Source organism: Tachypleus tridentatus, chromosome 1 (assembly GCF_004210375.1).
Source record: "Tachypleus tridentatus isolate NWPU-2018 chromosome 1, ASM421037v1, whole genome shotgun sequence".
In the NCBI taxonomy this organism is placed as follows: Eukaryota; Metazoa; Arthropoda; class Merostomata; order Xiphosura; family Limulidae; genus Tachypleus; species Tachypleus tridentatus.
Genome location: NC_134825.1, coordinates 52,339,985 through 52,352,863, shown reverse-complemented (window position 1 = coordinate 52,352,863; position 12,879 = coordinate 52,339,985). Strand labels below are relative to the sequence as shown.

At 33.6% G+C, this 12,879-nt stretch overlaps 1 protein-coding gene across 1 annotated transcript; it reads right to left on the bottom strand.

Annotated features, from left to right (window-relative positions):
- Positions 1 to 3,222: 3,222 nt before the first annotated feature.
- LOC143248674 (protein O-linked-mannose beta-1,4-N-acetylglucosaminyltransferase 2-like) lies at positions 3,223 to 6,145 on the bottom strand. Its single transcript, XM_076497276.1, has one exon. The coding sequence runs from the start codon at positions 5,741 to 5,743 to the stop codon at positions 3,869 to 3,871; it is 1,875 nt and encodes a 624-aa protein (XP_076353391.1). The 5' UTR covers positions 5,744 to 6,145; the 3' UTR covers positions 3,223 to 3,868.
- Positions 6,146 to 12,879: the final 6,734 nt, after the last annotated feature.

Below are 12,879 nucleotides of genomic sequence, written 5' to 3'. Positions count from 1 at the left end.
CAAACAACAGAACATAAGTTAGGGGTATCTGAAACTTGAAACTTTAAGAATGAGTTTTTTTCTGTCCATGGCATTTGAAACTTTCATTTATTGTAAACTGATAATTAAACACAAATTTCTGCAACTTGAAACATGATTTATGTATCACTCTCTTAAAAGAAAATGTTTGCTTATGTCATTATCATACTGCTTTTTATTAATGAATAATAAAACCATGAATAAAAGACAGTTTTTAGAAATAAATTCTAATGCAAAAATAATTTAATCATGTGATGCAACCTGTACAACAAGATTGTCTATCTGTGGTTGAAGTTAAAACATAATAATCCAGCAAATCCCAAGTTCTAAGTAACGAAAATGATCCCTATGGTAGACTTTTGCAGTTAATGATCTCAATATACATTTAACACAAGACTAAATTTTGGTATTAGTTCTAAAAACACTATATCAACAAGCATGGGATACAGTTTGATGCTACATACAATGCATAAACACATCCTGATGGGCAATATACCATACTAAATCAAGACTGACTTACATGTATGTAGCCTCATGATAAACTATGACTTACAAATTTGTTCAGTACTATTTTATTAACTCATTTAATCTTGGATACACTTTACAAATAGTATTTCTAGCAATTTATTAATGATAATTTTAACAGATCAATCATAGGTAAAGTTTATGTAATATTACACTTCATCTATGATGGTTCATTTTGCATTGCTGACTTGGTTGTATTTCACTTTTTTTTTTTAAATATGCCAGCTGTATGTAATTTTATTTAGCTAATTAATAACAAATCAATTTTTTTTCAACTTTAAATTTTCACAAACAATATTGATCTCTGGTTCGAGTTTTGACTTTCTTTTATCTGGGCTTCATATAATTTTTAACCTAAATTTTACTGGAAATATCAGAAAAATATATTTCACTATCTAATAAACATTTTTGTCTATATAAAACATGAAAAAGGTAATAAAATATTTCATAACTCAAAACTGTGCAAAATTAAGCTTGTGTTACATTAATAAAAACTCAAGGAAATATAATCATTTTGTGCAGTTGGTACTATTCTGTTTTAAAACTCAAAGAAACATGAGCATCATGATAAAAAAGACTATAGAAAATTAATATCACTATTTCTTAAAATGATTTTTCTTATAAGAAAATATCTAGTATTTTTTTAAAAATCATAATCTCACTTAGTGCATTGATTACGTTAGTGTGAAGTTACAAACCCATTAATTATAATTGTAATTGAAGATAATTTATTTCATGAAAATAGTTAACTAATCAAAATGTTTTGGGTTATTACCATTTTGATATTCCAACAATTTATTAATTAATTTCACAAAAACAATGAACTGATTGAAATTTATGTGTCAAATTATTCCGTTTATCTAGTAATCGAAATACTGCTATAAGATTTTTGGTACTTTTTGTTATACCCCTGAAAATGGTAGTTTTCACTATATGAATACAATGCTTATTAATATATTTTTAGAAAATTTATTATGGACATTTACCATACAATAAAATGTGTGTGTGTATATATTTCTTTTTTTAATTTATTAAAATTGCAGGGGTCAACAGAAAAGTACCAGATTTTCTATTATAATTTCAATTTAATTGAACTAGTATTATGACTCATTAAAATAATTAACTTATGAAAATTAGGGTTTTTGATTATTCTAAGTATTCAAGTAATTGAAAAATTGTCATAATATTTGTTTTGAAACACAAAATACATAATGGGTTGTGTTCTTCCAACATTTGGTACTGAAGTCCAATAGCTAGCATTGCAATTCTTTTTACTTTTATGATGACCTTTGTTTTTAAATGCCACAATAATTAAATGGTAGAAACTGATTACTGAGTCTATTGATGGATGAATTAGCAAATGCCACTAATCACCCAGCTCTGAACTTGTGAATGTGAGCATGTGTTAACTATTTTTCAACCATCTGAGAAACTAACAATAAGAAGTAATAAATCTTTACAGCTGCATTGAATCCTTAAACTTGTTGAATGAATTTGGTATTAAAATTCAATAAACTTGTAAACTTGCTTATGTTGTGTGTGTGTATGAAACATATTTTGGACATTTTTTTCAACTGACCACCCACTGTACAGAAGTGTTATTTTTCAAGCGATTTTTCAAAAAAAAAAGTTTAGAGGAAACCTTTTAACTTACAAGCTCCTCTGATTTACAGTTCTAATGATCAAGGAATGATTTCAAGTTCATAAAACTAACAAGTTTTTGTACTTAAAACTAATAATTTTAGTCTAGTAGGTAATAAGTTTTTAACAAAAGCACTTGAATGAATACTTTCAATCTAAATAGACCTATTCATCTAAATAAATAACATACAAACAACAGTACTCAGATTTTGTATTTAAAAAAATATTGTTCACAGAGGTACAACTATCAAAGCATCATTAATCCTAAAAGTAACTGAGGAGTGGTGATGTTTTGCTGAAAGAAAACTGGCACAAGAAAGAGCAAAAATTTTGGCTCTTCCAAAATAGATTTAGGAAAGAAGAATTCAAAACAAAACCTAAAACAAAAAAAGTAAACAAAAATGCAATCCATAGTTTTAAATCACCATTATTAAACTTCTTTTAAGCTGCTAGTAACTCAAACTGAAAATTTCTGAGTAAATTAAAAATAAAATTTCAAAGTATAGTTACAAAATACTGTTCAAGTATTCTGAATCAATCACATAATTTAATTTGTGCTATACTCATTTAATAAAACTATACAAAACCAAATCTAAACCATTTCAATAAATATTTTAAATATTCATTGAACTTTCATTACAACAAAATGGTCTAATTAACACACTAGAACAGGGGAAGGAAATCCTTCAAAGAAAAAGATCCTCCCCTTTTTAATTTTTGTCTAAATCCAAAACATTCTGAGAGCTGCAAGATGCATGAATATTTTTGAGCATTTCCTACATTGATTTTATAATTTTTTCCTAATCCTAAATGCTGACCTAACATTATGCTGTGCTTACAACTGCCTAATAAAGCCTCAGTACATCTTCTGAGATTTCAAATTTAAATTCTAATTATCTAACAATTGTTTTCTGACAACAAAGGTTTTGGAATTTTACTGTAAACAGATGTGAAATGCAACTGTACCCCATTTCTTTTAAATTAAAAATGTTAAAAAAATAAAGAAAATCTAATATCTTTCCACCAGTACACTTGTTTCTTTTAAATATTTTATTCAGAGTATTTATAAAGAGCCACATGTAATTATACAGAACAAGTTGCAATAATGGATTCATGTGTTAATGAAATCAAATTTAGTTAAAAGTATTTTGCACCCTATTAATTTTCCCTTCTCTTGCAACTGTACTATTATATATGCATTAATAAATTGGTGGTTTTATATACTTTTCACATTAAAAACAAAACATAAAAAAACAGACAAGCAAGTCTGTCTAGTCAGAAAGCATAACTACATAAATTGTATGAATATTAAACTCAGCTCAATGAGTCTCTTGTCATTCAGTTTGTTGAACTATTTCGTTTACAGATTTAAGTACATTTCAACAAGCTCACACTCAACTGAAGGTTTTTAAGTTAAAAATTAACACATTGGCTCCTACATGACCTGCCAGTGAGTTGTGCTCTGTTTTCTTTTTAAAGGGTGACTTATTGGTTGAGACACAATGTCTACATATACACTCTTACTAAAAATGTAATTGTAAAATCACTAGTGTGACTCTGGAAAGTATCGGCAAAATAGGCATGGGAGCCAACAAATTAAACCTTTTTTTTTTTTATCTGATATACACTTGGTAGCATAACCATGAAGCAGAATTACAAGTTGACAACACACAAATATTTAGCTTCACGTATAACAATGTAATGGGTACGTGCTAAAATGTCCTGATCTACCATCTACTTGACAACGTAACCAAATAACATAATGAGTGTTTAGCAGAAGTTTGTGAAAAATGTGTTTGGTTGTTTTTACCAGAACATAATCCACTTTCTCTGTATTTGCTTCCTGCACTAATACTTCATACACAACCAGAGAAGAATTTATATATTTTAAATTCCATGGTTCTTTCCATAAAAGCACCAAACTAGCCCATGTTTCATCTCTGTAAACAAGATGGCATGCTAGATTCTGCACTTCTCCTGGGTAGAGGTTCCTCTTCATTAAGTTCTCGTTATGTTGTTGAAAGGTCTTGCGTTCCACCTGCTGCAATAATGCATGCTGTAACACTTGAGAAAAAGAACTGATGTTTACTACAGTATCTTGATAAATCCTAAACAACCATTCAGGATTATTGCAACATAAATGCTGTGGTACTTCAGGATTGTCCAAAATTTGTTGTTGAACTGTTAGAGGAAGGTGACGTATACCTCCCAATTCAACTGGGTTATCTGGTTTGGTTATGGTATTGTTTAATTCTGTATTTTGCCATGAATGATAAATTAAACCAAATCCTGGGAGTGTAGCCAATGTTTTGTAAGGAGTATAACTGTCTGGATTTACTCCATAAGGAAACAACTCAATTACAACAGAATTTGGCTTTAAGAACATGAGTAGAGCAAGAAGAGCTCCATGCATGCCAACTAACATCTTTGAATTATGTATGACTTGAATAATTTCATGCAAGTTGTTTTCTTCAAGGCTAACTTTCTTCACTTTTAAACCAGAACATTTATGTAGTTCTTTCATAACCTCAGCTTCATTTATAATAATTCGGTTATTCCTCGCTATTAAAACAGCATAATTCTCATCATCTGTGTGCTTATATTTTTTACCAAATTTTACCCTAAACATTTCTATAAATATCTTAACTTCATCAGATACAAGTTTCATATTTCTTTTTAGAGGACCTTGAGGTATTTTGAAACCATATTGATACCATAACGTATGCTTACGTAAGCCGACAAAACTTTCTGCAAAGCATATATTATCAGTGAGATTTGTAGCTAACAGTGGACTACCTGCTGATAATTCTTCATAAAGGTTGAAAAACATTCCTGATGGATGTTCATCAGCAAGGAATAGTTCAAAGCTTTTCAAACACTCCTGAGTTTCATTTATAGTTACTGCTCCACAAATCTCTCTAACGGATGATATCAGTGGAATCAAGTCATCATGCAAAACATGCATCAAGTTACCTGGATTGAATCTGTTAAATATAAAAAATCTTTTATCAAAAAAGGTTTTATTGAAACCTTGAGATTCTGATTCAGGCATATCTGTGAAATGGAAGTACTGTGTATTATGATTCTCAACTGAAGCCATATCAACCAATGCTGGGTTGAATTGATTCTCTGGAATACCGAAGTACACAGACTTTGATCCATGAAAAAATACAAAGTCATTTGTTTTTGGAAAATAACACAGATTCCGGAATCTACAGAGTCGATTTGTATTATCTAAACCATAGCACCAAACAGAACTGAAAAGTTTTAAATTCCCAAAAGTAATATTTTCCATCTCTCTGATTCCTTTATTGTCAACAGAATTTTTGACCTTGCGTTCTTCAGCACTGGTTACGTTTGTACTATTCGCATTAGAGTTACCAGTAAGGTTACCATTAGAGAGTAAAGAGTTGATGCACTTCTTGTAACACATACTGATACTGGTAATCCTAGAATTGTTTGCAGTTATATCGTTGCGTGTTCGTAAAATATCCACAACCAAAGCAGAAATAAAAATAATTAGAACGCAATCTATCTTGGAAAAGTTTAATACAACCATAATGAGCTTAAACTTTAAAATATCGATATAGTTGGTTTTCCTAGCTATAACTTAGTATAACTATAAATTATAGGCTTATTTTAAGCATCTCTACTTTATAGTAATAGTAATACATAGGCATGACAGTAACATAGGCCTATTTATTGTTTGACTTTGAGAACTTTTAACCGGTAACGTATAAGGAACTTTTATTCTGATGGACTATAACCATATTTACTTTCTCCATAAATAGATTAATAGTAATTTATTTTGTTTTCACTTACAAATTAAGTTCTTTCAAAAGTACTAATATGATGAACGATTATTAGACCCTTCAGAGATTTACGTACTTATCCTTTTAACATGTATTCTTTGCTCAGTGTTAACTCAGTAAAGCCTTCTTCTCAGCAGATAGCCCCATGTGGCTTTGCTGTAAGAAATCACACACGCGCGTGTCATCAAATATTAGTAATTAATTTTTTTTTTTTTTTTTGATTTAGCACAAAGCTACTCGAGGGCTATCTGTGCTAGCCGTCCCTAATTTAGCAGTGTAAGACTAGAGGGAAGGCAGCTAGTCATCACCACTCACTGCCAACTCTTGGGCTACTCTTTTACCAACGAATAGTGGGATTGACCACACATTATAACGCCCCCACGGCTGAAAGGGCAAGCATATTTGGCGCGACGGGGATGTGAACCCGCGACCCTCAGATTACGAGTCGCACTGATTATGAATTGAAACAATTGTAGTAACACCGTTAAATGGAGCTTATTTTTGTTGCAACTCAAATTCAAATATAAAATATTTGTTTTTTATTTCCAGTATTTTCTTCTGTTGAGTAAGGTTTATAAATGTTATTTACCATATCAATATTATATGCGTCTCTACTAATCGTGGGCCTGGCATGATTAGGGCGCTGGACCCACAATCAGAAGATCGCCGGTTCAAATCGCCATCTCATCATATCTGCTATCTCTAATATCTCTAATAAAGTACTGGTGCTTTATGGTAAAAGAACAATATATTATCTTATCATAGATAGTAAAAATATTGTATTTACTTGTATGATTAGAACACAAAAGGAATGATTTCAACGGCCTGAAGCCTCTACTCTAATTGTATTGCTAGTTTTTGTTTAGGTGTTTTTATTTAATAGACGTGCTTATAGACATTATATCACAACGTGTTTGCCTTTTGATGAGCTTTAACAAGAATGTAATATATTTGTGATTGTTTAAGTATTTTTCAAGAAACTTGCAATTACTTGTGTTGTAACTTGCACACATTATTGTCCCAGCGATGCCCAGGCGATCAGTCGGCTCGGTAGTCACTGTGAGGTTCGCACGTTTGACTTAAATACATTGTACAGTTCAGTTCTACTCCCCATATATACGAGACTTTACAGTGCACAGTGATATCGGCAGTGACCATTACCCCATATATATATCTATAGATAGTACCTGTCCTCAAACCACAACTACCCGACCCAGTATTTTTGATTACTCTGCCACTAACTGGGACTCTTTTTTTGGGAATACATCGATAACACTCTGCCACAAGTTATTACTCAGGCCAACAACCCTAATTCTATAAATGATTATCTATCAATCATCACCAACACGATAACTAATGCAATAAACATAATAGTTCCTAAGCGCCGTATCAACAATCATCCAAATTCATGGAAACTTACTAGAGCAGTGCATTCACTTATAACCAAAAGACGTAAACTCAGACGCCAATTCATAATCTCCCGCGACCCCGCGATTAAAACCCAAATCAACCAAGTAACTAACCTTATCAAGCGTCGAATTAATGAACAAAAAGATCAAAATTGGTCCGAGTTATGTGCGTCATTAGACAATTCATACAAAGATCCGGCTATATTCTGGAGAAAGTTCAAGAGCATATGCAACGATAACTTAACCAACAACATTCCCAATTTAAAAATTCAATAGCAGCTCAGCAACTAGCGAACTCGAAAAAGCCAACTTATTAGTCGATTACTACAAACAGGTTTTCACCATTCCGAACTCGCCACACTTTGATCATAATCATTTTTGCACAATCCAGAGTTTCATCAAAGATAATATAACACTACTTAGTACGAATTTCCCATGCTATTTATCCCACAATAGCAGTGTCCACCTCACCGACCTTCAAAAACTTACTAGACCCATTACGCAGGTTGAAATCAAACTAGCAACCAAAACACTTAAAAATAGTGCCCCAGGTGAGGATAGCATACGTAATATCATTCTTAAAAAAGCCTCTACTTCATTCATAAGTCATTTAGCAGCCTTATTTAACCTTTCTTTTTACTCAGGGTACTACCCGCCTCAATGCAAGTTCGCTATAATTAAAGTCATACCTGAAACAACCCCTGCATCAAATAATCCAAAAGACTATAGACCCATTAGCCTAATTAATAGCATTGGTAAATTATTAGAAAAAATTTTAGCTACTCGCATTACATGGTATTTGGAAAATAATATGTTACTTTCTGAAATACAAAATGCTTCCCGAAGAAAAAGACAGACTGCCGATCATTTAGTTCGGTTAACCGAATCCGTTATTCAATGTTTTAATAGAAATCACACCACAGTGGGTTTATTTTTGGATGTTAAACAAGCCTTTGATTCTGTCTGGCACCAGGGTCTTGAGTTTAAACTCCTTCAGTTTAACCTCCCGTCCACCCTAACAAGATGGATAGCTAGCTTTCTAGATAACAGGACAGCTAAAGTAAGAATTAACAACGCTACATCCCACACTGTTCATCTCTTCCCCAAGGTTCAGTACTAACCCCTCTGTTGTATTTACTATATGTTAACGACATCCCCTTTCCGAAGTTCAAGTACACCTATGCGTCGCAATATGCTGACGACATAGCAGTATGGAGCATGTCACGTGAACCCCTACTGGCCGCCGCTAAATTCCAATCCACACTAAATAGCATTACCACCTGATGCAACACCTGGCGGGTCGCACTTAATGCTACTAAAACACAGGCTATAATCTTCAAACGCAAAATCTCGAGGAAAAACAAGTCTATCTCTAAAGTTAAACTTAATATGATGGACATTGAGCTTAAATTTTCTTCAACTATAAAATTCCTTGGCATCACGTTCAACAAGAAGCTAACTTGGACTGATCACTTTAAAACCATTCTATCAAAAGTCTATAAACGAATCAACTACCTCAGAAGAATCAGTAATATTGTCAAAGGATGTAGAACAAAAACGATTCTTACCATATACAGAATTTGCATTTGACCGATCATTGAATACGGCAACATGATCACTGCAAACGCACCCCTCTTTCATCTTCAAAATTACAACAGTCCCAGAATCTTGCCATCCGACTGGCATATCGACTCCCCAGGTACACACCGATAGCTTACCTTGATAAAGCAAGCACCATCTCGCCTCTCAAATAAAGACTCACCTATCTAGCAGCTAAATACTATAGAAAAGCAAACAACCGCACACAATTAACAAGACAATTTCCACAACGAGCAGCCACCCCACAATCTTGGCAGCGATACCGATCACCATATAATTACATACATGCCCTGAATGTAAACTCGAATGACTAACCATATATGCCTTCATACTTCCAGTGTTGGGCACTGGTGGGGTTGTTTTCTTTCGGCGCCCCACCAGTGAAAGTGGATTTTCTCGGAGTACTCCCGTTTCCCCCACATCAAAATTCTTTTCTCTTAGGATTTATAGATCCCAGCCCTGAAAAGAGGCCAGTGTGAACGCATCATAATCATCACCAAATATTAGTATCAACATTTCGGTTAATTTAGATCATGAGTTTTAACTATGCTGACGTACTGTTTGAATCTCTCTGCTCGTCTCGTCTTTCTTCGACCACATTTACGTCTAAGAAACCTTCAAGTGCAGGTTAATGAGGTACTGAGTCTCTCGCCGCAGTCTTCGATCTCTCTCCGACTCGTGGGCCTCCTCCACAGCTTGTTCCGACACTCCTCAAGTCACACAAGTATGTTAGTTTCGGGATCATCTGTGATCACCATTCCAGATTAATAAATTGATGAGCTTGTGAATGTGTTCGAGATTCTATCCAGTGGGTACAAGAAGTAGGTGTCTTGCTTCAGAGGCCAGGAAAATACAAGACAATCTTTGAAAATATTGTATTGTCAGACAGCCACAATGGTCCAGTTAAATACATCTGCCCACTGTGTCCAACACGTTGGTTGTGCCGCCTATCTGCAATTACATGTGCTAATGATCACTACAGTGACATTGTTGATTCTTTGTCCGAATTAGCAAATGAAAAATCAGATGTAGCAGTGAAAGCACGAGATCTGCTGGACAGATTTGACAAAGGAAAGACAGTTTTAGGATTGCTGATGCCTCAGCATCCATTAGCTGCATTAGAGGAACTAAACCGTGCATTCCAAGCAAAATCAGCGACAGTATCTGGCATGATTGAAGCATCTGCAATGACAGTTGAGCAATTGTGGGTATTGCGAACAGAGGAAAATTAGAACAAGATATTTGATGAAACTGAGAAAAAGGTAACTTCCCTAGATCTTGTGCCAATTGAACTATCACGCATTTGCAGACCCCCCAGAAGAATCACAGGTGATGGCTCAGCACACCATTCTGCAACAGCTAGAAATTACTACATAAACCAATATTTTGAATTTGTGGACACAGTCATAGAATATCTGACCACTAGATTCAATGTAGACAACAATGACATGAGGCAATATCTGGCGCTTGAGAACATGATCACATCTGGCAAGATTGACAACTCGGTTATAAACTTCTATCCAGAAATCTCTGCACAACGGCTTGAGTTTCAGTTGCCTAGGTTCAAAGGAACAACAAAAGCAGTATCTCTGAAAGGTGCGAAGGATGCTTACTGTAAAATGCATGAAACAAGACAGCAGATGTTTAGTGAAGTGTTTCTTCTCATGAAAATTTTGCTTGTATGTCCAGTATCCAGATGCGAATGTGAACGCAGCTTTTCTGAATTAAGACGGTTGAAGACGTGATTAAGGTCAACTATGTCTTAGTGCCGCCTCAACCATGTGGCAGTTTGTCACACTCACAAAGATGAGGTCGACAAGATAAATATAGAAGAGCTTGTGAAATAATTCATAAACAGATCATTACAAAGGAGTTCTACGTTTGGGAACATGTAGACTAGAGGACTAAATAATCTTACTTCAGTGAAAAGTATGAATAATTATGTGCTACATTGTATTGATGTGTAATTTTCAAGAGTTCGCAAAGACATTTTAATTATTTTTATCAAACAACATGAACAGTTTTTCAGTAGATATAAATTTATCAAGGATAATTATTAATTTTATTAATATTTGAAAACGTAATTCATGCAATGAAAGTTATTAGTAACCTTGTCAAGTATAATGGCCATCTTTTATACTGTGTAGTGTGCAGGAGTAAATTCATGTGGCAGTTAACTTGTGACACATTTGTCTCTATTCTATTAACATTTTGAAAACTGTTTACAACACCTCACTTTTACAAAACTACATGGAGACCTTGAAGTATCGTGGCAACAAGATAACACTGTGACTGCATGTTTACAGCTTTCAGGTTCACGTAATCAGAGATTACCAGTTTGCAAATTGAACAGTCCACATAAGTGGTTGCAAAAATCATCCCCACCTCATCGGGTGTAAAAAATCTACGCCCCTGCGTATGAACATCATAAAATATGGAACCTATATATTCCGCTGCTACCTTTGAGCTAGTGAGCAATAGCATATAAATGTATTATCATTAAACCGTCATAATGGAGAGAAATTACCATTGAACCTTCTGTGCTCATATCATTAGGCCGAGATCATATCACTAGAATATAAAGAGAGAGACTATAAACCACCATTACTTTACTTTACCCAGCAATGACTCAAATTGGCTAATGATAAAATGAAAAGCCACTATAGCAAGACAGCTGATAAGATGAAATTCTATAGAGGTAATTTTGTATGGCTCTACATTCTCTACAACAGGAAAGAACAAACTCCAACATTAAGCAGTTGTTTTTAATGATAATATTTTGCAATGAAAATAATCAATTATATGATTTATTTGTTACATATATTAGGTAATATTATTTAAATTAACCGAAAAGTTGAATTTAGTAGTTAATTAAATGTTAATATATATTAAATTTATGTTCTTTGCCAACAAGATTGATACACACAATTTTCTTTTTTAACACTACTATATTTTAATATAGAACCAAAAACAATACAATTTATAACAACGATTATTACTAATAGTTATTACAAAAGATGATATATACATGTATATGTATAACAGTTTTACAAACTTCCAAACTATACTGAGTGTTATATTCGGTCTCTTAATTTGAGATGATATTATTACGCATCGCCTAAACTAGATATTTAATGACCTCGTAGAAATAATAACGTCCGAAGTAATTCACTGAAGCTACACGGTTTGTAATGTTCGAAATCTATAAATGTTCCTAGTCCAGTTCTATAGTTTTCCGATTACTAGACGTTAATCACAATTGCAGATTCCATGGCCTATAGCACACTAACTGTAGCTGTCCAATAATATTCTCCTCTCCCTTCGCTTTTCACAGGAATCACGCGAGTTTATAAAATTTTGGCAGTGAATCCCAGTATTTGTTGGTAAAAGAGTAGCCCAAGAGATGGCAATGGTGGTGATGACTAGCTGTTTTCACTCTAGTCTTACACTACTAAATTAAAGATGGCTAGCAAAAATAGCTTTCTTGTAGCTTTGCGCGAAATTCAAACCAAACGTCCTACAAATTTCAAGGACAGACGAGACTTGCGCAATACACATTTAAGAATATACGTCACAGGCAAAAATGAAAACTATAACAAAACAAACGTAGGCACTAACTTAAATGTCTAACAGTAAAGCTGTTACATATTGAATCCAGAAAAACAGGTGGTCCAAGTTAAAGGTCATTCACTGTGATAATCTCTAGAAGTATTTCAGTGAGGAAACAACTAAATGGGTAATTCCAGAGAAGAATATGTCAACCTGCAGAGGAGCTTAGATTCTAGTCAAGAACATTTCCACAGGGTCATCAAATATAGAACCTTCAGTGGATTTGCTTGATTACCTTACACAGGAAGAACTTTTCCAGTTGTCTT